This window comes from Mandrillus leucophaeus, unplaced genomic scaffold, assembly GCF_000951045.1.
Source record: "Mandrillus leucophaeus isolate KB7577 unplaced genomic scaffold, Mleu.le_1.0 Scaffold420, whole genome shotgun sequence".
In the NCBI taxonomy this organism is placed as follows: domain Eukaryota; kingdom Metazoa; phylum Chordata; class Mammalia; order Primates; family Cercopithecidae; genus Mandrillus; species Mandrillus leucophaeus.
Window position 1 is genome coordinate 627,440 of NW_012104477.1, and position 26,295 is coordinate 653,734.

At 40.5% G+C, this 26,295-nt stretch overlaps 1 protein-coding gene across 1 annotated transcript in view; it reads left to right on the forward strand.

Annotated features, from left to right (window-relative positions):
* SERGEF (secretion regulating guanine nucleotide exchange factor) overlaps positions 1-26,295 on the forward strand; it is a 239,699-nt gene that overhangs the window by 7,863 nt on the left and 205,541 nt on the right. The window contains exons 4-8 of the mRNA XM_011992940.1: positions 737-831; positions 4,863-4,923; positions 9,437-9,550; positions 12,065-12,127; positions 16,349-16,507. Of these exons, the coding sequence (XP_011848330.1) occupies positions 737-831; positions 4,863-4,923; positions 9,437-9,550; positions 12,065-12,127; positions 16,349-16,507 (492 nt within the window). The remainder of the gene's footprint in view (positions 1-736; positions 832-4,862; positions 4,924-9,436; positions 9,551-12,064; positions 12,128-16,348; positions 16,508-26,295) is intronic.

Sequence of the window (26,295 nt, forward strand, 5' to 3'; positions counted from 1 at the left end):
TAAATAATAACTATCATTTATGAAGTGTTTATTGTGAGCCTGTGTTTTGGATTGTAAGGAGTTAGTAGATAATGCTCTTTCCTGCTCACATTTGGAGCCAGTTGTGAGAAAGGCACAGAGAAGTCAGTAATGGATCTTGAAAACTATTGGCTTTTCACTGGTAAAGGCTAAATTGGAGGACGGGATTAATGATGAGGCCAGTGGTCCTAATATTCTTCTGGTCCAAACTTACCCCCAGATCTCTAGGCTTTCCCCACAGGGAAATGCTTCCTATGTGTCAGCCTAGAATGACCGACAGGGAGGTGCCAAGCCACACATGTCCTGTCCCGTCTCCTAAACTCACCAGTTGGTTACATGACCGCTGTCTCCTAGAAAGCAGTGAGGATGGGGAAGGGCATGGAGAAAAGCTGGAGTATTTTACTAATGGAAACTTTGTCACATGGAAGCATGAAAAGTGAGAAATTACTATCCTCCCATCCCGATACTGGGCACTGAGTTAAGTGTTCTACACAGATAATCTGTTATTAATGAGATAATAGAATAGACAGTCGGTGTAGAATGCTTAACCTGGTGCCCAGTGTTTTCATTCCCAGAGGAATAAAAGCAGGGAATGTAGTCTGAATGCACTGAAGCATTTCCCCTCATCCCCTTTGCATCTCTCACCCTGCACCATTTAACCATTGGTCACAGACATCTTACTTCATAGATTTGCAATTTAAGTATTTGTATTTTGCAGAAAATGGTCAAGTTCTATCATGTGGATCCAACTCCTTTGGCCAGTTAGGAGTTCCTCATGGACCTCGAAGATGTGTGGTTCCCCAGGCCATTGAGGTGAGGACAGTTAATATTTAGCTTGCCCATGACCTGTTAAAGTGTTTCCGAGGTATTAACCTATCTCTCCCCAGAATAAAAGGCTGTCAGGATCCCTGAAAACCCATGGGGTAGGAGAATTTGAGTTGAAAAATAGGTCCTTCTGGGAAAAGTTAAGTTGGGAGGTAGACGTTGTAAATGAAAACCTCTGTTAGTTTTTATACACTTTATATGAAGTTTTGTGAAATAAAACAATAAAAGTAATACATCTCATAAGGGTATTAATGACATTTTACAGTTCTAAAATTAGTAATAATGGAAATTATGTTAGAAATAGGTCCAAATAGAAGTGATTTGTCAGAAGACACTAAGCTGGGCAAATGGTATAGGCCAGTGCCAGCCAGTAGAAATATAACGTGAGCTGTATATAATTTAAAATTTTCTAGTAGCTCCTTTTAAAAAAGAAACAGGTGAAATTAATTTTTAAAATAAAAGCATTAGTGAACTATAATTCAGGTACCATAAAATTAACCCCTTTAAAATGTATATCCACAGAAATGAACAACCAATATCATTATCTTATTTTAGAACATTTTCATTACCACCAAAGGAAACTATATACTTAATAGCAGTCAATTCCTATTCTCCCCTCCCCTCAGCCCCTGGTGAGTACTAATCTACTTTTTGTCTCTATGGATTTGCCTGTTCTGGGCATTTCATATAAATGAAATAATAAAATATGTGACCTGGCTCCTTTTACTTCACTTGATGCTTTCAAGTTTTGTCCATGTTGTAGCATGTAGGTGAAATTAATTTTAATAACTTTTAAATTAATACACTATATCTACACTATTATTTCAGCATGTCATCAGTATAAAGTTATTTTTTGTTTTTATTTTTATTTTTGAGGCGGAGTCTTCCTCTGTCGCCCAGGCTGGAGTGCAGTGGTGCAATCTCAGCTCACTGCAGCCTCCGCCTCCCGCGTTCAAGCAGTTCCCTGCCTCGGCCTCCCGAGTAGCTGGGATTACAGGCGCCTGACACCATGCCCGGCTAATTCAGTACAAAAAGTATTAACGAGATATTTTATACTGGTTTTGTACTAAGTCTTTGAACTCTGGTATGCATTTTTTACTTACAATATGTCTCAGTTTAGTGTAATCACATTTCAAGTTTTCAAGAGCTATGTGTAGGTAGTGGCTACCATATTGGACAAAACAAGTGTTAAACAGGACTGTTGGCCCTAGTTCAGAGTTCTTTAATTCAGTGCATCATACTTAAAATTACCCCTTTTTGTGAAGTTTATATTGTAAGTGATCATAATAGGAATATAGAATTTTTAAAGAAATATGCGTGAATCAAAAATGAGTTTTACCACCTAAGCTGCCCTGCTCCGATCTAATTTTCCTAAACTCTGATTAATAGTGGAGATGTTTTTTTCCCTGGAGAAAGCTTGGGTCTGCCCCTGCCAGCTTGCTGAACTCAGTTGCTGGTCTGTGGACTGTTATTTGGGGTCATCGTTCCCATGGTATGCACACAAGTCTAGGCTCTGTAGCCCCTGAAGGAAGTATTATAGCTCCCAATTGCAAATAGATGGCCTGGTAAGCACCTATGTATAAGTTATAATTAATTTAGCTTAATTATACTTTATATAATTAAGGAATAGAGGAATAATGGTTAAAATATGTTGAATGACAGAATCAGAAAGTAAAAACATTTTGACAGGTGATATTCTATGCAACAATAGGAGCAATGTGCCAAAGTGAAATTTAATGGAAATTCATGCATTTATTTAATGACAACCGTTATGTGTAGGTACTATGTTTAGGCAGTGGGAGCAAAGTTGAATAAGACCTGTCCTAGCAGTTGAGAGCTATAGTTTGGTAGGACATGATAGGCACATAAATACTTAAATGTAATACCATGTCAGAACTATGACAGATGCATGTATATCCCCAAAGGAGGGAGTATTGAGCATCTAGGGGAAGGTGGGGTGAGAAGAGGCTTAAGCTAAGTCTCAAAAGTTAAATAGAAGTTTACCTGTCTTGGGATAGGAAGATGCTCGGAGTGGGTACAAAAGAAGAACATTCTAGGCAGAAGGAAGCATGTAAGCAAAGGTGGAGCAGAATAAAACAGGAGAGTTTGAGATATTGTAAGTAGTGTAGTATGGTTGGAATATAAGGAAGAGGTGGGAGTTCCAGGGTAGAGTAGGTGGGAATGGGGCAATCAGGGTGGTTGTATGTGACACATGGTAAGAACAGCACGGTAGGGAGGTCAGATAGGGTAGTAGAAGATGGACTGAAGGAAGATTACTTAGGAAACTCTTGCTAACAATCCAAATGAGATGATTGTGGCTCAAACTAAAGCAGCAGCAGTTGGGATGGAGAGTAAGAGGGAGGTGAGTGGTGTTAAAGAGACTGAAGTCACATGTAAAACCCATCAGTTAGTTTTTGGGGGAAAAACAAAAGAAAAATATAAAGGATGATATGTTCGAATTGTATTAACACTAAGATTTGATCTTCCCGAAAGCTAATGTGATTGTGGACTCCATTGACAGAAGTATAGTTTTCAGAAGAAGGAAGGCCAGAGCTCAGTCCTTTCTGCCATTCAGCCTGCGTCTGCGATGTCATGTTTTGTTGTGGATTTAGTGCTTAGGCCCTGGGCATAAAAGTATATAAGACTCAGGTCCTGCCCTTGAGGGTCCTAAAGTTTAGAAAGACACTGTGGACCTGAAAATAAACAAATGTGATAAACCTTAATGGGGTTAGGATGATGCTATAGAGTTCCTTTAAAAGAGAAAGATTGAACAACTAGAGCATATTTAGAGAAGTGAAGACCAGGAGGGGAAGGGAATTTGAAACCCAGTGATGACTGATGAATGGGGAATATTTGCTTAAAGAAAAGATCTTCATTAGTTATCTATTGCCGTGTAACAAATTACTCCAAACCTTAGCAGCTTAAAACAGCAAACATTTATTATGTCACAGTTTCAGAGAGTCAGGAATTTAGGAACAGCTTAGCTGGTCTCTCATGAAGTTGCAGTTGAGATGTTAGCTGGGTCTGCTTGCGATCTCCGTGAAGCTGTAAATAAACAAATGTGATAAAGCCCTAATGGTTGCATGTTCCTTGCCATGTGAACCTTTCTACTGGACTTTTCAGACATAGCATCTGGTTTCCTCCAGGAGTGATGAGAGACAGAGAGATGCTAAGCAGGAAGCCTTAGTGCCTTTTTTTGCCTAGACTCTGAGTCACTCATTGCTTCTTTATTCTCTTTATTAAAAGCATGTCGCTAAGTCCAGCCCACACAAGGGGAGGGGTATTAAGCTCCACATCTTGAAGGGAGGAGTAGCAAAGAATTTGAGGACCTATTTTTAAAACCACTACAAGATGTCTTAGGGAGGACATGACAACTGTCTTCAAATATTTGGAAAGCATTGTCAGGAGTTGCAGGCAGCTAGATTTGGTTCCATCTAAAGAGATAAATGGAACTGTGCAAAGAGGGAACAGGCATCTGGGGAAATGGCGATCCCTATGTCACTGGGGGTAGGAGTTTGGCAGGAATTGGATGACCACTTGGTGGGGTGTTGTTGGATGGGGATTGGACTCGATCAGGTTGGGAAACTTTGAACCCTTGGTAAATAAAGTCTTACTGGCACACAGTCATGCTCATTCGTTTATGTATCGTCTAGAGCTGCTTTTATGTTACAATGGCAGAGCTGAGTAGTGTGACAGAACCTATGGCCTGTAAAACATTTACCAACTGTCTCTTTACAGAAAACATTTACTAACTCTTGGACTATATGACCTTATAAGTGCCTTTCAGCCCTGAGAGTTGTTGTCATATGGTGTTGTGATATGGCATTTTAAAAGATATATTTTTTTCTTTTAGGGATAAATATAGAGGTATTTATGGGTGGAAATGTTGGGGGGAGTGGTTGCTTTAAACCAGTCAGACCCATAGTGAGGAGCGTACTGCGTTGTATTTGGGTATAAATTATATACAATTTTGTAGGTGGATGGTTCTGAGATCTAAATCCTTTTCTTTATTTTGACAGCTCCATAAAGAGAAGGTTGTTTGTATTGCTGCTGGACTGAGGCATGCATTAGCTGCTACAGGTGATCATTTTATCTTTATTTTTTATTGTTATTTTTAATATCTTTTAGAGATAGGGTCTCACCTGTTGCCCAGACTGGAGTGCAGTGGCTCGACCATAGCTCGCTGTAGCGTTGAACTCCTGAGCCCAAGCTGTCTGACTCCCTCAGCCTCCTGAGTAGCTAGAACTATAGGTGCATACCACCATGCCCTGCTAATTTTTAAGATCTTTTTGTAGAGACAGGGTCTTGCTATGTTGCCCAGGCTGGTCTTGAATTTCTGGCCTCAAGCAGTCCTCCCACCTTGGCCTTCCAAAGTACTGGGATTACAAGTGTGAGCCACTGTGTCTAGCCTGCCCCCCTTTTTAAAAAATAGGTCTGTAATAAGAGGAAACTGAACTTTAGGGACAAACCCTTTAGGGAATATTTCAAAGGGTCCTGCTGCATTGTGTTTCTGATGAAAAGGAGAGAACATAAGGCAGAAGTCATGTGGGAAAGACATTAGCAGGTAGGGAGGAAGGAAATGAAGTTTTCTAGCTCTTTATGTTCTAGGTATGGTGCTAGGTGCTATTGATTTGATTACTTTAATCCTCACAACCAGGAAGTGATACGAGTTGCATTTTACACGTGAAGAAACTGAGGCACAGAGTTAAAGTGCTTGTGTAAGCTTTCACGGGGAGTAAGGTAGAGCTGGGATCAGAGGCTGGGATGGTTTGCATCCTAAGGCCCATATTCTTTGCAGGCAACTGCACTGCCTTCCTAATGGATTTTAATGTTTATTAATTTAAAAGCTTTAAGTGAGCTTGTCTCCTGTACTGTGAGTGGGTGATGGGACTGACAGTCTGTATGTGAGGGGGACAGGGAGGTGGCATGTGGGAGAACGGTGACCCTTTTATCTCTCCCCTTTTCATTTTTTCTGCTCTTACTCCTTTTGAACTGAAGGACAGCACTAATTGGCTGTGGCAGCTGAGGCTCAAGTGCTTCGTGAGTCCAGTTGTGGAGTGGAGGAAGGAGAGAGGAGGTGGGGAAGAGCTCAATGCAGGACTGTGCTGATAGTCCTGAGCTTAGCATTGATTATACTTCAAAAAAATTCAACTTTTTATTTTGAGATAATTGCAGATGCTCATGCAGCTGCAAAAATAAAACAGACCTCGTGTATTGTTTTCCCAGTTTCCCCTAATGGTATCTTGCAAAACTATAGTACAATAACATAATGAGGATATTAACATTGATACAATCAAGACATAGAACAGTTCCATTACCACAGGGATCCTTCCTGTTGCCCTTTTATAGCCATACCCATTTCTACCTGCCTATAACCACTTCTTAGCCCTAGGCTAAGCACTCTTCCGTTCTCCACCTCTATGATATTGTCATTTTGAAAATGTTATATGAATGGTATCATACAGTATATAACCTTTTGAGGTTGGCTTTTTTCACTCAACATAATTCCCTAGACATTCATCCAAGTTGTGTATATCAATAATTCATTCCTTTTCATTGCTGAGTAGTATTTGTTGGTATGGGTGTACCGCAGTACTAATCTGCTAGGGCTGCCATAACGAAATACCACAAACTGGGAGGTTTAAAGAACAGACATTTATTTTCTCATCATTCTGGAGGCTAAAAGTCTTAAGATTATTGTGTTGTTAGGATTGGTTTCTTGTGATTTTTTTTTTTTTCTTTCCTGGCCTGTAGGTGACCACTTTCTTACTTGGTTCTTGCATGGCATTTTTTGGTGTGCCTGTGGAGAGGGAGAGATCTCTGATGTCTCTTCCTCTTCTTGTAAGGACACCAGTCCTATTAGATTAAGGCCCTACACATGTGACCCCCTTAAACTTTTATTGCATTCCATAGCCCCTATCTGCAAATCTAGTTACACTGGGCATTAGGGTTTCAACATCTGAATTTTAGGGGGATACAGTTCTTCCCATGCTTATATATATACACACACACAGACACAAATATATTTACACACACACGCACACATGCATATATATATATATATATATGTATTTTTAAGATGGGGTCCCCCTGTCTTGTCCAGGCTGGGGTGCAGTGGTGTGTTCATGGTTCACTGCGACCTCAAATTTCTGGACTCAAGCAGTCCTCTTGGTTCAGCCTTCCAAGTAGCTGGGACTACAGATGTGTGCCACCACACTCCACTAATTTTTACATTTTTATTCTTGTAGAGATGGGTCTTGGTATGTTGCCCAGGCTCGTCTTGAACTCCCAGCCTCTGACAATCTTCCTGCCTTCTCCTCCCAAAGTGTTGGGATTACAGTGTGAGCCTCTGTGCCCAGCCTGAATGAGGTCTACATATTGTAATTAGTTGATATGTATCACAAGTCTTTCTTTTTTTAAAAATTTGTTTTTTTCTTAATTTTTTATAATGGTAAAATATACATAGTATATAGTTTATTATCTTAATCATTTTTAAGTATATTAAGTACATTCATATCATTATGCAATCATCACCATCCATTTCCAGAATTCTTTTCATCTTGCAAAATTGAAACTCTATACCCATTAAACAATAACTCCCCACTCCCCATTCCAATGACCTGTTGCAATCACTATTCAACTTTCTGTCTCTGTAGTTCTGACTACTGTAAGTCCCTCATCTAAGTGGAATCATACAGTATTTGTCTTTTTTGTGACTGGCGTATTTCACTTAGCATGATGTCCTCAGGGTTCATCCATGGAGTAGGATATATCAGCATTTAGGTCCTTTTTAAAGTGGATAATATTCCATTGTATGGATATATCACATTTTGTTTACCATTGATCTGTCAATGGATATTTGAGTTGCTTCCATGTTTTAGCTATTGTGAATAATGCTGATATGAACATGGGTGTACAAATATCTATTCAAGATCCTCCTTTCAATTCTTTTGGATATATACCCAGAAGTAAAATTATCAGTTCATATGGTAATTCTATTTTTAATTTTCTGAGGAACTACCATGCTATTTTCCGCAGAAGTTGTACCATTTTGTTTCCACCAGGAGTGCACGAGGTTCCAATTTTTCAAAAAACTCACCAACACTTGTTATTTTCTGTTTTTTTAAAATCATAGCATCAAAATATGTGTGAGGTGATATCTCTTTTCATTTTCCTAATGGTTAGCAATGTTGAGCATCTTTTCATGTTTTTACTGGACATTTGTGTATCTTCTTGGAGAAATGTCTGTTCAAATCCTTTGCACTGTGCCCTCCTTCCCTGCTTTTTTTTTGAGACAGCGTCTTACTCTGTTGCCCAGGATAGAGTGCAGTGGCGTGATCTTGGCTCACTGCAGCCTCCACCTCCCAGGCGCAAGTGATCTTCCCACCTTAGCCTTCCAGGCAGCTGGGACTGCAGGTGTTCGCCACCATGCTTGGCTAATTTTTAAATTTTTTTGTAGAAATGAGGTCTCACTATATTGCCCAGGCTCTTCTCAAACTCCTGGGCTCAAGCAGTCCTCCCATTTCAGCCTCCCAAAGTCCTGGGATTACATCTTTGCCCATTTTTTAATTGAGTTGTTTCTTTTGGTTGTTGAGTTTTAGGAGTTCTTTATATATTCTGGATATTAATCTCCTGTCAGCTATTTGAAGTCTCTTATAATCTGTAAAGTTTTTCCTCTTTTTTTTTCCTCTTGTAGTCAATTTGTTGAAGAGATCATAAGTTTTTGTTTCAGCACTGTGCTTTGCTCACATTGTGCTCAGTGGTCATAGCTTATTTTTCACAAAACAGCCTTGTCTGTTTACAGCCTAAAAAAGGACTGCTGTTTATTGGATACTCCCAAAGGAGCAGAACTTTAATGTTGCTGTTGGGTGATGGATCCTAGTTGCACACACCTGTCTGTAGACCAAATATCTAGAATTTCATCTTTGCCTTTGTATGAGGTTCAGAACATAGGTACATTAATTAGATTCCGTGGGCATGAAAGTAAAAGGCCATTCCACTGAAATCATGGCTATTAAGAAGCTATCTTGCAGTCATAAGTATGTATTTACTTGGCAATTAGGAATCTTTGAATTCGTCTTGGTGTCGTGGAAAGGGCACTACATTAGGTGTTAGAAGAACTGAGTCCTGGCATTTTCTCTGCTGTTAGCTTCCTGCGTGGGGAGACAGATCACATCCTTTCTTCAGGGCCTCAGTTTTCTCATCTACTAAATGTGAGGAATGGACTTGATGATCTTCAAGGTTCTTTGCTGCTTTGTCTCAGGTCTGAGTTGTCTTTTCAGGTTAATCATGAATAAAGGGTCATTCCACTGATTTGACTCTGGAAGAGTGTCCCGGAACTTTTTATAGGAAGTTGTGTGGTATTGGAATTTACTTTGATGGTCTTAGTCTGCCCTGAAGACTGAATTTGTGATTGGCTTGGTGGTAATCCCTGGACCAGTTGCAGGACCTCTTGAAGCAATTGAGCTTCTCCATAACACCCATATTAATTGAGAAAGAATTGGGAATTTCTCATAGCAGTGAGGTTCAAAGAGCAATCTAGTCTTATCCTGATGTGCATCTTCTCTGCTTTCTCTTCCATTCTGTTGGGAAGCGAGTGGCATCGTGTTCCAGTGGGGGACTGGTTTGGCATCATGTGGACGACGGTTGTGCCCTGGGCAGACTCTTCCATTGTTTTTCACAGCAAAGGAACCAAGCAGAGTGACAGGTAAGATGCTTCTTTCTTTAGTCCTGTATTTGTTCTTTGTCAGGAAGTAGAGACATAAACATGCAGAAAAGGATTAAATGGATTTTTGATTTTGTTATTTCTTGATCTCTCTAACTTTCTCTATTAGTTGGTCTGTTAGTCTTGCTGGCAGTTTTTGTCAGCCCAGTAGAAGCAACTCTCTTTGCTGCCAGAGTTTGGAACCCATTGAGGCATAGATGCAAGTCAGGTAGGTGGAGATTGAAATGGTAACTCTAGGACTGTTAAAAGCTAGATTGGAAGACATGATTAGGGGTTTGAAGACAATGTATAGTCATAGTGAGCCTCTAATTCTGAATCTCAGATTGAATTTACCCACCAAGCACTGTGGTAGCTGTATAGAATTGGCCCTGATAAACTTAATGCCTGACCAAGAGGACATGAGGACGTACCCTCTCTGCAGGCAGGCACACCCCAAAGAGGGAGCCCAGGAGGACCGTGCCTTGCATGGCCAGTTCCTTCTCCCAAAAAGGAAGCAGGAGTGAGTGAGGATGTAGACAGAGGGGCCAGGAGTGTTCCCACAGGGAAGTCTTTCTATGCGAAAATACGAGGGGTAAGTAACGTGTTCTGCCCATAGGTCTGTTGGTCATTTGGTCTGTATTTTCTCCTTCCTTTTCTTCCCCCTCCCCTTCTTCCCCTGTCTCTATCTCTCGTTCTTTCTCTCTGCTCTCCTTGTGGGCCTTTCTCCCTCTGTGTACTGTACCATGTCTCCATTTCCTCCTCTTCTCCCTTTTCTGTTTTCTCACTCTTTTACTTTGTGACCCAGTTTACCGAGGCTTGGCTGTAGGAAAAACTTGCATAGTAGACTTGTAGCTACTTTTCCTGTTGCCTGGAACAAATCAGGGATTTTTGAGGGTGGTGGGAAGGGGTGGGGGAAAAATACGGAAGGATGGGTTGCAGTGGGAGTGATGTCATTGGGTGTTGAGATCATTCTGATTTTTCTAAGTCCTGGAGGTGTTCTCTTTCAGCTGGAGGTGGACTTAGCTTCCCTGAAACCCATGGGTTGAGCTGGGGAGGGTACTCTTAGAAAGGAGAAGGAGCATTGGATGTGGGACAGGTAGTCCACTTCACATGACATTAGAAACATGTATGATGTAAACTTAGACTTCTCAAACATTTTTGTTTTTTTCATCAAGGTATTCACTTCTCCCCAGGCATATCCTGCCTTCTCATTTCTCTGTGTTTATGGGCAAATTGTTACTTCTGCCTGAAAAGCTTTTCCTTTGTGTTCCCTCTGGGAAAAATTCTAAGAATTTTTCTAGGCCTAGGTCAGATACACCTTTCTCAGTAAAGACCTTTTCTTTTCTAGCATTCACTGCATTAGCTTCACATGCGTGAATAGCACAATATATTGTATTATTATGAATTGTCTGTATGTTTTCTCATATGCTAAAGATTATGAACTTTTAAAGGATGGAAACTGTGTGTCATTTTGCTCTATATTTTAGCACAGGACCTGTTATTAGTGGGAAAAAATGTTTTTTATTTTATTTCATTTAAACAACCTGTTTGGCATCTGTTTGGGTGGGGCACAGCTTAGATTCAGAGTTGGTTTGGGGGAATTCTCTGATGAGACATTAGAATGGATCATCAACTTCCAGTCCTCAAAGTCTTTCACTTTTCATCCTCCCGTACTCACCTCATTGCCAAAGGTTCTGGGGCTGGAACCCTGGCTGTCCCCTCTTCACCTGGCCACTAGGGGCCCAGTACTTCCTCTCTGGTGAACGTGGGTGAAAACATCTGCTTTGTCCTGTTATCATTCCAGAGGACACTTGAAGGTGTGAGGGCCATTTTATTACAACAGTTATTAATTAAAAAGAAGTGTCAGAAAAAAAGTTACAGAATAAGTCTGCATCTATCTGCATGCTAGACTGCATGTCATCACAGGCTAGCTCCGCTTTTAGCAGTGTAATTAAGGAAGGAAAAATGCTGAATTTGGAGAAAGAAGCCCAGTTCAGAATCTGATTCTGACTATGTGTTCTTAGGAGGCTTCGGGTTATTTAAGTGCCTGCATATGATGGCAGCTGAATGTATGAGATGTCATTGCTTCTAGACCCACTCAACCTCTGAAGTTAGGAAATACACACACACACACACACATTTTTACATATACACACCTATGTCTATTTATCTGTCTCTACTAGAAATCATGAGTTTACACTGATTTTTCCAATTACTATCTAATATTACATGGTTGATTCTAGCTTTTCCCCTTTTCATATCTGTACCTTTCCTCCGCTCTTTGATAGTGATGAATCTGGCTCCTTTATCCTGAACATATGTACTTGATTGTTCAATCTCCTGGTGTGTTACCAGGCTCCCTACAATGCCAGCCATCTTCTTGGCCAGTGCTGCTGACTCAGGCCTGCCTGCACTGGCTGAGTGTCTCCCACGCCCATGGTGCTGACTGAGTGTCCCCTCTCTGCCCAGTTGTTTCTGTTATAAATGTAATTCAGAAGAAAATTTTTTCTTTTGTAGGTCTAGAGAATTCTAAAGCAATGTGTGTTCTTGCTGGCTCAGACCACTCAGCTTCATTAACAGGTAGGTACCAACTCTTTCACGGTTTAACATGCCATCCAGGATTCTCTGTGTGACTGCCTGAAGTGGTGATATTGAAATACAGAGGGAATGTCATAGACTTTGGAGCTAGAATTCTGATGCTACCACTGGTATGCTCTTAGGCAAATTACTTTTCCTTTCTGACACCATCTTCTTGTCTATAAATGACCTTGTGGGTAGTTATGAGAATTAAATATAATACATATAAATCATGAATAGCAAACATAGGCTCACTTCCATTTTGTCTGAGTTTGCTTCCTTAACTACACAATAAAGATAATAATGTCTTCCTCTCAGGGTAATGGTGGTTGTCAAATCATATAATCAACAGTAAATTTATATATAGCATATATGGATAACACAGTGTATTATATAATTATTAATTCTTTGTAGTTTTCTCATATACCTACGATTAGGAGGGCAGAAGCTGCTGTCTTATCCATCTAATCTGTTTTGGTGTGTATTACAACTGTCTAAGCTCTCTACCTGTGTATACTAAAGTAACCTGTTTTATCCATCTGTATCTTTCTATTCCATTTATCCATCTGTATCTTTCTAATCCATTTATCAATCTCCATTTGTCTATCTATCCATGTATCTTTCTAATCCATTTATCAATCTCCATTTGTCTATCTACTCTGTTTATCTGTTTTATTTATCTTTAATCTTTGTATCTTAATATCTAATCTATGTATCTATCTATATATCTAACTCCAGATATATAGTTTTGTGAATATTTTATAGTTATATATTTCTCTAATTTATCTACTTCATCTCTTTGATCTATCTGTTTTTCTATCTTAACTGTTTTTTTATTCTACACTATATCTCTCTCTTTGGCTGCGCATTCATCCTTCCATTTGAAACACCGAGCCAATACAGTATAAACTGTCTAGTGACTTTTCCTTCCAAGGCAATGCAGCATTTTCTTGAAAGTGACAGTAATCCCTTCTCTTTGGCCCACATTGCCCTGACCCCTGCTGGTAGACTGGAGACTATACATCTGAGAGATTTATAATATTTTGTTTGGTAAGACCTCTCACAGAGTTGAATGTATTCTATTTTTTAAGCAAAGAGGAGGGACTTCCATACTTAATGTTTTATGTAGAAATTCAGGTGTGTCCATAATATATGTAAATTAATGGTGGTATGCATTCTTCGACATCAAATTTGCAATGCAGCCCAGCTGAGAAGTTTTTTCAAGAGCACAGGAGCCCTAATATGAGAGTTTAAATGCTTTGCAAATTCTGAGCTGCAGATAATTTGTTATTTAATGAATTTAAAACAAACATCTAATAAAAAAGCATGTGCTTTTAACTTACGTCTCACATCAGGTAGATTTATATATTAATATTTGTTAAAAGTGTTGAGTTGAAATGAATGCCACCTATAAGGGACTCCACTGGGTATCTAGTTCCTCCCTTCCTTTTACAGAGGAAGGACTGGAGACCCTAGGGTGAGAAGGGATGTGTTCGTGCCCCACAGTCAATGAGGGATGGAGAAGGCATTCTTTTCTGAGAATAAAAGTAGACTATGAGGTGTTTCTGTTTTGTTCTGATTAATCTGAAATGACTGATGGTATGTAAACCTAGAGCTTGTCTAATTGTTTGTCAACATCAACTTCTTAAAAATTCTTGTTGGTAGTGAATTTAGTATTTCATATGTAGGGCACATTTATTATGGTGTTATTTATATAGAAATGTTGAATATTTTTATTAAGATGTAATTTAAATATGATAAATTAAATTTCTTTTAAAGTATACGATTAAAGAATTTACATTTCATTTAAAGTATACAATTTAGTAATTTTTAGTATATTCACAAAGTGAAATGATTTTTGATATTTTGAAAATGAGCTAAAGATTGTGGAGATTAACAGCCCTGCTGGGCACTGTGGTTTACACCTGTAATCCCAGCACTTTGGAGGCTGAGGCAGGTAGAATACTTGAGGTCAGGAGTTCAAGACCAGCCTGGCCAACATGGTGAAACCCCATCTCTACTAAAAAATTCAAAATTAGCCGGGCATGGTGGCATGTGCCTGTAATCCCAGCTACTTGGGAGGCTGAGACAGGAGAATCGCGTGAACCCGGGTGACAGAGGTTGCAGTGAGCCAAGATCGCACCACTGTACTCCAGCCTGGGTGACAGAGCCAGACTCCGTGTCAAAAATTAAAAAAAAAAAAGATTAATAGCCCTCTCTTTCTTCATGTGGTTCAAGCTGTTACACACTGAATTTTGTTCAATGCTCTTTAGACATTTTCTCTGGAGGGGTTGTAGATTATATAACTAGTTGGCATTGCAGCATAATTTAATTTTACCTGCTGAGGCAACAGCATAATGATCCTCATCTGGAAGACAGTTTGACTTTCAAAAAGATGGTTTAGAGCTACTAAGATAAGTGAAGTTGTTTACACAGGCTTTGTCATCAGTGTCTTCTTTGTAGCTCACCAGTCCACTTAATGGTTTGATACTTTGCCGAGGGGGCTTCTTTGCTATCTTGTAAGAGGTCTTCATACTTTGCATACCCTGAGGAAGTCCAGGAGGTTGACCTCTCTCTGGGAATGTAATACACCAGATTCACTTCACAGAACTGCAGAATGTCAGTGTTGCAGGGTCACCTGAGTGACAAAAAGGTTTCAGTGATTTACACTCCCTCATCTTAGAGCTGAGGAGACAGACCTAGAATGTGAAGTGATGTGCCCAGTGTCAAACAGTGATCGGGTAGCAGATGGAACTTGAACTGGAGACTTCTGAACCTTAGTCTAATGCCCTTTAATGATACTGTTTGACTTTCCATCAGTTTTTTGGACTATACTAGACTGCCCTAGGGCAAGCAATACTATAAAGTTTTATTGGGAAGCTACAAAATGCAGTGAAAGCAGAAGACCTGACTTCTAGTCCCTATTTGACTCCTTATTAGCCATGTGATCCCTGAAAAGTAATTTAATATCTTCCAGCCTTGATTAATTTATGTTCTAGAACAGTGCTAATAGAAATATAATATGAGCCACAATTTCAAAAAATAAAAAGAAACAGGTGGGATTAATTTTAATAATATATCTACTTAACCCAGTATATCCAAAATATTATTTCAACATGTAACCCATATGAAATTATAATGAGCCCCACTCTGTTTGCACTAAGTCTTTGCAGTCCATTGTGTGAGACAGTAGCATTTCACTTATAATGTATCTCAGTTTGGACTAGCAACATCTAAACTGTTTGATAGCCATATGTAGGTGGTGAACTACTGTATTGGATAGTACAGTTGTAGATCCTTGGATTATAAGGGTTGGAAAAGCTGTGGAGTCACAAACTGACAAGCCGTAGGCTAAATTATAGCCCATGGCCTCATTTTGTATGGCTTTCATTTACAAAATATTTTTGAATGTGAATGCCTTTTAGACAGGCACGTACTCCCTGGCTTGCCACAGTCACCCACCAGTTATTCTTGTTACTAGTGTCATCGGTCATATTGTCTGCCCTTCTACACCAACAGCCTTCCCTTCCAATTTTCAGCTGGTGAAACTAAGTCTTAGAGAGGAAGTGATTTGTCCAAGGTCAATAGCTAGTTAGCAGATCCAGGAATAGAAACTAGAGTCACTTGACTCTGAATTTGCTCTCTTTCTGTTAAATCACAATGTCAGTCAGTCACTTTCCTGCTTGTATCACAGGATGATTGTGAGGTTAAAACAAGCTGAAGTGCTATCCAAATGCAATTCTATAGCATTATATTTTCTGCTGGACAGGGCATGCGGTGAAATAATCTTATGTTTAAAAAATTTAAGCTTAAATAATGTATCTTTTAACCTGTTATTTTGAAAGTTAAAGCATTTTTTTCATACAAAAGGTAGTATAGGCATATATTTTAAAAACGTAGAAAATAGAGAAACATGTCTCATGCACGTGGTAGATGTTGAATAAATATTTGTTGAATGAAAAAATGAAGAGAAAAACCACACATTTTTTTTTCTTAAACTACTAAGAACATTTGGCCTTGTTTTTTATGCGTAGAATTTAAAAAAATCTTGTAATATGTTATTATGCTGTACACAAATTTTGTATCCTGCTTGGCTCCACTCAACGTTGTAATGTAAGTATAAAACGACTTCTTTTAACCACTTATTTTTTAGACTTCTGTTATTTTCCATCATTTTGGACTAATGTTCCCTCACTTCTTTTGTTCCCCTTCTGTTTGTTTAAGATGCAGGAGAGGTCTATGTTTGGGGAAGCAACAAGCATGGGCAACTGGCTACTGAGGCTGCTTTCCTTCCTGTGCCCCAGAAAATAGAAGCACATTGTTTCCAGAATGAAAAGGTCACTGCCGTCTGGAGTGGGTGGACGCACCTGGTTGCTCAGACAGGTGAGACAGTAGCAGAGAACTTACGGTTGGTGAGAGCAGCTGGGGGACAGCTGTCTAAGCAGCTATGAGTGCTTGGGGTTAAGGCTTTTTATTGATGAAAGCTTAAGGATCAGCGACGGGGATACTGGGGTCTAGTTCTGCCATCAGCCAGATATGTGGCTTTTCTTCTCAGGGTCACAGGTTTGTACCCAAAAAGATAAGCCTGGGTTAAGTTAACTCCTTCCGGTCCTAAGAGCCCATGAGGTTTTGAGAAGGGAGCCATTGCAGCAAGCGTCACCCAGAAATTTGCCCAGCTTGTTGGGAAGTCCCTACTTTGTCATAGCTATTTGCATTTCTAAGTCTACATTAAAAGCATCGGAAAATGTTAAGTGAAAGATAAATATCTCAAGATTCAGGTAGGAGCACTATTTTGATTCGTAGCTGGCATGGTATTCTGATTTAAACTTTTGTGTTGACCGTAATAAACTATGTGTATTGGTTCAGACATCTCATATATTCCCTCAAATGTTCTCACATCGTGCCATACAGCTTTTGGCATCTTCATCTTTTCCTGAATCTTCATTTGTTTCTCATCTTTCCCTTAGGGCGGTTCTGCTTTCCTGGCCTTCATATTCTTGCCCCTGCCTGTTGATTTTCACAGAGTTCCCCAGCCAATTTGCAATTCCCAAGATCTGTTATCATGTCAAAGTATTCTGAGCTTCAGGGGTTCTCAGGAGTCCCCTTACCTACTCCTGTCCTGCTTGCTAGCTACACGTACATCTCTAGACTCCCAAATACCTAGTGATTCTTATTTTCAGGAATTTCTGGCTTTTGCAGGTTTTCAGGTCAGCTTCAGCTATCCTTGGTAAGTCACACATACTACACATGTCTATACACAAATGTAGACTTATGAGCAGTCATATCTATGATGCTTTTAATTGGTCTTTTAAAACATTTCATGATCATTTTGAAACAGTGGCCTGAATAACAAAGATGTATAATGGCTTTCCATATTACTACTTTGGAGGATGCTCTAAGGAAAGTGTGTCATTCATTAGGAGGACGGTCATCACTTTCCTCAAAGAGATTCAGATTGCTTGAATATTGGGCTTATCTACAGAAGCTTTTCCTAAAGAGACTCACTGAGCATGGTAGCTGGGTTTTGTGTGTGTGTAATTGTTGGTATCTCTCTTTTGTTTCAGATAATAAGCTCTGTGAAGGAAGCCACCAGATTAGTCTTGCTCACTTCTGTGTCTCCACTGCCTATCAGAGAATGCACTCATTTTCCTGCATCAAACTCTTTATAGTTAAGAGAGACTTCACATACACAAATGCATACAAGGCAGGGTAGATAGCTAGGATTTCTGACCTCTTTCCTGGGACTTAGATGTTCATAAACAGAAAGCTTGTTTGTCTTTTTGGATTCTGGTGTCCAACCAAGTAGGTTAATGTTTATTAGGCACATATTGAGCAATGTGTTAAGCCTTGGGGAAATGGAGGAGAAAAGACATAGGCCATATCTTCCCACTAGAATGTATGTAGATAGGCATAAGTCTGAGAATATAGAGATGGAAAACTTTATCATCCATCCATCATACAAATGGTGAGGGTCTTTTTATGTACTGTGTCTTGTACTAGATGTAAATCTTGCCGTTAACGAGTCCACTGTCCATTAGGGGTGATAGACCTATGATAAAATTTTACTACATTCCAGTATGAGATGTGCAACAGTAGAGCTAAGTACAAAGTGCAAAAGTCGCTTCGAAATTAGCAGTCGTCTTGAGTGATTGGGTGTTCATAGGTAGGCATTTCATGGTTAGTCAGTCTTCCAAGAATTGCAGTACATTAAAATACACTTACTACCAAATGGTGGTGAATTTGGTTGAGTCTGTCAGTAAACCCTTTAACTAGTTAGGTAGTTGACTAATGAAAGACATAAAGATGTTGCTTCTTTGATTTTAGCTTTGAAGCATTATAACTGAGGCGATTCCCACATCTGGGCCAGCAGCCCAGCCCTTGGGGTGGGAGGTTGGCACCCATGTCTCTGACACTGAGTCACCCCAGCTCCTCTGGAGCTCAGCTTCAGGTTCCTGCCTCCTTTCAAGAGCATGAGTTTTTGGTAACGTTTCAGCTATTTAATTAGCTTGTTAATTCGGATTGCTTGTTTTTGTACATTGCCACTTTCTCCTTTATCCTAAGTCCAGAATGGTTAAACCTGGGAGGTTTGAATGTCCTGGTTTTTGTACTGAATTTTGGGTAAATGGGAGTTTCCTGTCATTTGATTCACCAATTTTGTGTTCCTTCTACAGCAGTGGAGGCCTGTGCTCTGGCTCAGTGTCATTGAGAAGAAACACCCAGGGCTTCTATTTACTCAGACTCAGCGCTCACATTAATGGGAATAAGACTTCCTCACAGGGTCAGGAGCAGCTCATTAGTGGAACAAGGAGTTATTTGACTCTAGTTGTTTTCACAAGCTCCAGTGGTGAATTGTTCCTGGAACAAACTTGCAGGCCACATCAGCACAGAGGCTGCTCTCAGTCTCATTCTGGGAGGCATTAGTTGTGTGATATTGATTAAAAAAGAGTTTATGCACAGACACTGTTGGCGTCTAATGGGTAGAGGCCAGGGATGCTGCTAAACATCCTATAATGCAAGGACAGCCCCCTATAACAAAGAATTATCTAGCCCCAAATGTTAATAGTGTCAAGATTGAGAAACACTGCTCAATACTGGACATCCCCAGTGGTAGGTGCTTAGCTAGGGCAGTTCACACGGTATCAGAATAACTTTATAGATTGTCTGTATGGGAATCTGTGATGTGTTCTCTGCCCTCCCCTCTCAGGAGTCTGTCTGATGCCTGCCTGCAGTGTTTGTGATGGAAAAATACTTTTCTGTTAGTCAGAGGCACTTGGAAAGAGTCCAAGAGAACCTGTTCTAATCTGGGAGAGTTGGCAAGGGTACCTGTGTCTCAGGCTCGTGGTGCTGCATTCTAGAAACCTTTCCCAAGCTGCTTAATGTTGCTGATCATTGTTCTCAGGAACTTCATGGGACTCCTGGGTGACTTTATCCAGGCTCAGTGACCTGCAGGTGTCTCATCTGAGATTCATGGTTTCCTGGCTGGAGGTGCTTCTAGTGAGAGTTGGATGGCAGATCTGGGTGCCTTCCTAGTTTGTTGACCTTGATTAAGTCACTTTACCTGTCTAGGCCTCAGTTTCCTCAACTCTGAAGTTTGATATTAAAACCTGCCTGCATTCTACATAGGGCTGCTGTGATATTCAAATGAACGAGTCTGTGAAAGATCCCAACTATTGTAAAATGCATACATAAGTGATGGCTGCCTGGGATATGTAAGTAAATTAAAGACTTAGTAGTGGCTTTTAGAAAGACTTCTATTTCCACAGGGTTAATGTGACCTTGAGACTACTAGCCTGAAACTCATGAGCTGGCCAGGGATGCCATACTCTTTCTCACACCTCCGTGTGAAGAGACCACCAAACAGGCTTTGTGTGAGCAACAAGGCTGTTTATTTCACCTGGATGCAGGTGGGCTGAGTCCGAAAAGAGTCAGTGAAGGGAGATAGGGGTGGGGCCATTTGATAGGATTTGGGTAGGTAGTGGAAAATTAGTCAAAGGGGGTTATTCTTTGGCAGGCAGGGGTGGAGGTCACAAGGTGCTCAGTGGGGGAGCTTTTGAGGCAGGATGAGCCAGGAGAAGGAATTTCACCAGGTAATATCATCAGTTAAGGCAGGAACAGGCCATTTTCACTTCTTTTGTGATTCTTCAGTTACTTCAGGCCATCTGGATGTATACGTGCAGGTAACGGGATATGATGGCTTAGCTTGGGCTCAGAGGCCTGAGATACTCATTAGCAAACTCTGGCAGCAAAGTTTCCTAAAGTCTTTTACTTGCATGCAGTAGGCAAGTGGCTCTTTCATATTATCAACAACCTGGAAGATTTTTGTGGCCTAATTTGTAATATTACCTATTAAAATTCATGGTACTCATCCCAATTTGTAATTGTATACATCTCTTTGTATTCTTATTTGTTTAATGTCTAGACTGTAAATTACACGAGAGCAGTGTCTGTTTTGTTCATGGCCATATCCCCAGCATCTGGCGCAGGCCTGATACATAACAGATGGTCAGTAACTAAGTGCTGAATGAATAAATAAATGGCAAGGTAGAGAAAAACCTGGGCTTTGAAGTCAGCTAGATGAAGGCTTGAATCTTAGCTCTCTTAACCTACTGATTGTGTGACTGTAGGCAGCTCCACCTTTCTCTGTCTCCATTGTCACCACCCTGCTTCAGCCCACTGTCACCTCTTAACTGAATCCGGCAGTAGCCTTTAACTGGTGTCCTGGTCTTCCCATATTTACTCCTTGATATAGTTTGGATGTGTGTCCCCACTCAAATCTGGTGTTGAAATGTAATCCCCAGTGTTGGAGGTGGGGCCTGATGGGAGGTGATTGGGTCCCGGGGGTACATTTCTCAAGAATGGTTTAGTACCATTCTTCTTGGTACTGTTCTTGCCATTGTGAGTGAGTTCTCATGAGATCTGGTTGTTTAAAAGTGTGTACCATTTCCCCCCTTGCTGTCTTTCTCCTGCTCTTGTCAGATGACGTCCAAGCTCCCGCTTCCTCTTCCACCATGATTGTACACTTCCAGAGGCCTCCCCAGAAGCTGATGCTCGAGCTTTGCTTCCTGTATAGCCTGCAGAACTGTAAGCCAATTAAACCTCTTCTGTTTATCAATTACTCAGTCTTAAGTATTCTTTATAGGAATGTGAGAATGGACTAATACCCTCCCTCTCCCCTCCAACCTATTCTTCATGCTCCAGTTGAAAGATCTCTTCAAACCCATTGCGTCACATTCAGATGGCTTCCCATTGCTCCTAAGATAAAAATATAATCCTTAGTGGCCCTACAGGTCCTGTGTGATCTGCTCTCTGCTGACTTTTCCAGTCCCATTTCTCACCATGCTAGTTCTTGATCCCTATCCAATCTGCACTCTGGCCTTTGCTTGGTTCCTTGAAAGCATCATTCATTTCCCACCATAGTGCCTTTGCACCTGATATTCCCTCTATTTGGCCACTTATCTGTGCACCTCTTCTTCAGTTTGACTTAGTTAAATCCTTTTTTTTAAAAATCTTAATCCTTAACTTAGGTATCTAGGAGAACTTCTCTTGACATTGCTGACTAAGTCACTTCTTTTTTTTCTGTTCTCATAGCACCATAAACCTCTCTTTTGTGCTATTTTTTGGTAGCATTCTTTGACTAATTTCCTTTCCCACTAGACTGTAAGCTCTGTGAGGGCAGAAGCCATGCTTGCTTTTGCCTACTTAAGACATGTTAGACAAATGAAAAAACCCGATGTCTTTGAACTTATTTCCTTATTAGGAAAATGGGGAAATAACTGCTGACCTGATATGAGGATTGAAAGAGATGATGTATTAAAGCATCCAGCACAGGACTGGCTCATATGTCTTTTTAAGACACATTAGCTCCCACTACTCTTTTGGAAACTCATGAGCTCTCTGGAGATCACATGCTCCATTTCTTCTCTTTATGTCAGAGGTCTCTGCGGGGCTGGATGTGAATGTGTCTGGATAGGTAACAAGTTGATCAGAACTCTCCTGAAGAGTACAGAAAGATCAGTGCTTACAAATGCTAAGTGCTGGTTGCTGGTGGTGTATTAGAATTTCAAGGGGAATGATTTATACAAGATCTAAACCTTAATGTGGAGTTGGTCAGAATGTCTAGAATCCAGTTGCTTTTGGGATGCTGGAAGCTTTCCCTGGATCCTGCAGTATCCCAAAGTAGCCTTGTGGTCTTACAAGGGATATGGATTGAAAAAGTGAGAACAAATACAGAGAGTTCTTTGACATTCTTTACTTTCTTCAGTGTCACCTTAAAAAGTCCATGAGTCTTAGAAGTTTTAGAGAATCAATGATGAAAGAAGCAACTTCCTCGCTTTGCAAATGAAAAAAACTGAAACCAAGAGGAGAGAAAGTGACTTTATGGCAACTTTAAGCTAGAAATCCAGTTCTACTTTCCAGTGAATTTTTCCCCCTTCCATCACTGTCCTCTTGATTCGTGGTTATGTGCTTTTGATTGAGATTTTTTTATTCTTTTGTTTTCCTAAAGTGGGGAATTGTATGGTACGTATGAAAGGGACTAGCTGTTAGCTACTCTTTCAAGTGTCACAGCCCAAGAAATATTTTATTGCATTTGATGTCTAAGCATTAGTGAAATTCAAGCCCAGCCATTGATTCACACTAAACTGAGTTTATAAATATACCTAATGCTGATTTTTCTGTTTTGGGGCCAAGATCCTTTTCAGAATAGGGTGACAGTATACATTACTCCATCTTCTTTGGGACCATATATCATGAAACTTCAACCAAGCTCAGGGAGATTCTGACCTCATGGGCTCTATTTAAAGCAGGTGCTTTGGAATTAATGATGCTTGTTCTTTAGAACTTTGAAAACCCAATGGGTGAAAGTCAAGCTGAGCCTAAATGCTTATTTTGAAATGGATACTTTTTTATTCTTATTAAAGTCATGAGTTTTTATCCTAGAATACTTAGAATGTCAGTAATGGATAGAAACTTACAGATCATCTGGCCTTAATTCCTCAGTTTAGAGATGTGAAAACTGAGGACTAAATAGGGGAGGCACAGTGAGTGAGTCAAGGAACTAGGACCTAAACTCAATCAAGTCTCATGACTCTCAGTACAGTGTTCTTTCTGCCTTGTTACATTCTTTCCAGAGATGATGAGGAAGTGTGGACCACTTAACTAGTCAAATCCAGGGACCTGAACCAGGAAGATAGTTCCTTCTGTGTAAGATGTTCTGCTTTGGCCAGGCATGGTGTCTCACATCTGTTAATTCCAACACTTTGGGAGGCTCAGGGAGGTGGATTTCTTGAGCCCAGGAGTTTGAGATCAGCCTGGGCAATATGGCAAAACTCCATCTCTACAAAAAAATATATAAAAATATTATCTAGGTGTGGTGGTGCGTGCCTGTGGTCCCAGCTACTTGGGAGGCTGGGGCAGGAGTATGGCTTGAGGCCAGGAGGTGGAGGTTGCAGTAAGCCAAGATTGCACCACTGCAGTCCAGCCTGGGTTGACAGAGTGAGACCCTGTCTCACAGAGAAAAAAAAAGTTCTGCTTCAAGAAAACACTTATTCTTACCTGAAGAGTGCAGCCATAGATTCCTTTAAGGATATATGTGTGGAGTAGAAACTGGGAAATGGTGCCTGAGAAGCGAGGGTCAGGAGGCCATTCTGGGATTCACAGAAGCAGCTGCATGAGAATGCAGCAGCAATCATAACTCTCACGGACCACCTTTATCACTATCAAGTACTTTCACATCCGTGTTCTCATATGAAGTTGGCAAGATGAGTAGTAGTATCCTTACTTCACAGAAGAGTCCCTAATTGGTTAATGGCATTGCTCTGTTTCACGTAGATGGACAGAGCTAAAACTTGAATCCCATCTTTTGTCCCCAAGCCTGCTATTCTAATTCCAGATCTTGTGTTTCTCAGAGAGCTCTAACTCATCAGCGAAACTTCTTTTACTGTTCAAAGAAGCATCTTTCTCCAACTATTGCCAGTGATACTACATTTCAGCAAGCAATTGGAAGGAAATTCGTAGGTATCTTTAGTCCGTTAGCAGATATTTGTGAAATGCTTCTCCATATGTATATAGCACTATGCTACAGAATACAGGGGAATTTAAAATCAGAACCACCTTTAGGAAGCTTTTGGTTGGATGAACAATTAACTATTTAGTAGAAGAATAAAAAGAATGTAGCCAAGGGCCAAAGGAGTGGCCCAGACACTGCAGGCTCTAGGATTTCAGGGGAAGGAGAGGTCAGTGTGGGTGAGGTTGGTCAGGGAAGGGTGTGAAATTGTGGTTGGGCTTTGGGAAGGTCACATTTTAAGAGACGGAGAGTTTGACTTGGTTCTCTTGCTTTCTCTTTGTCCTCTGGCAAGACACTAAACTCTCTGGCCCCCTCTCTTCCATCTGGCCAGTACGTTGACATAATGATCTTTAAGGGTCATTCCAGCTCTGAAATTCTATCCTATAAAAAATAAAACTGGCGTAAAGAAATGGTCATGGATGCATTCAAAGATTAAGTATAATGCCATTTACTGCAGCCTAATTTATAATGATAAAAACAAAGGTATGGAAACAAATGAAATTGAAGAGAGATTGGTTAAACAAATGATGGCAGAGCCATATGTTGGAATATTATATTGTCATTAAATAGAATGTTTTAGAAGAATATTTAATGACAGAAGTACGCTCATGGTATAGTAAGTGAAAAGAATGATTAACTATACTGTAACTTCTAATTTGTTGAAAGAAAAGAAGAATGCATAGAAAAGACTAGAAGGAAATGGGCCAGGTGGGATTATGAGTGAATTTTGTTTTCTATGCTGAATTTTGAATATTTTCAATTTGATTATATCTCCTATAAATACTATTTTAAAGTTAATGAATAAAATCAGTTACCCCTCAGTGCAAGAGACTGGCTCCTTTGCCATCTATTCCCATGTATATGTCCTTGACAAGTCACTTGCGCGGGCCTCAGTTGGGAGGTTGTGTGGAAGAGAGGCAAGATACTTTAGCAGGAGGCAGGAGAGTGACCATCTATTTTTGGCTCAGTCATGAGTCAGCTTTGTGACTTTGGGTAAGTCCCTCCTGAACATCCCTGAGCCTCAATTTCTTCATCCGAAGAGGGGAATTAGAGGTCACAAAAGATCCTTCAAGTTGCAAAATATATTTGTTCCTAAAGATGGATAATTTCTCCACTATTGTGGAACTGGCTAAGAGGCCTCTTTGGCTTCTTGAGCCTGGCTTCTTTCTTTTCTCTTCCGCTCCCCTGCACTTGGGCTCTGCTGGCTGCAGGCTGATTTCTGTTATTCAGAGTTCAGGGTGAATTGGAGTAAAAGTTGAGTGACAGGGCCTCTGCGCAGGTAGGGTGTAGTGACAGCACTGAACCACTAGAGGGAAGCATTGTTTGATTACTTTCTCCTTTCCCATTTTTTAGCTGCTGTGTCTGCAGGTGACGATTAGCCTTGATTTGCCTGGGGGTTTCAAATTCTAGCATTTTAGAATTAAAAGGACTTTGAAGATCATCCAATAAAACCCCAGTATGCTGCAGATGTGAGATGATAGAGGCTTGATAAAGCAAGCGACCTGGTTAAAGTCACACAGTGTGTTTTTTCAGGGTCTACACTATAAAGGAAGGCTGCAGACAGAGCCAAGGGTATAAACAGTTGAGTCCACAAAGAATAGACAGGTCCCATGTTGTGCAGAAACCTAAAGGATCTACTTGTATACTTGGATTCACTGAGCTCTAGCCAGGTGTTAAGAAGCCTGGAGATAGAGAAGAAAAGATGTAACCCTGCCCTGAGGAGCTGCTGTCTGGCAGGGGGAAGCAAGCACAAACACACGATGCTACCCCAGGTGTCTTCCCCACTGTTTGGTGGTCTGCCTAGTCTAGGATCCAGGCTGTGGTGGTGGCTTGGAGGCTGGTTTGTGGAAGACCCTGCAGGTGTTCTTATGAATGATCACCTCCAAGATTAGGGAGATACATTAGGTACCCTAAGTTTGTATTTCCAGTTAACTTCTGCAAGCAGTGCTTAGCCCATTCATGTGCCATGCCTTACCTTTTCTTGAGGTTTGCGAGGAGTCCTGGCAGTTTTTTCTCCACCTTCAACCAGACTTGTACCTTGGCTCTAGGCTGACTTTATTTTTGGTTTGCAGGTACCCACCAGCCCTAAGCATTGTGGTAAAGTGAA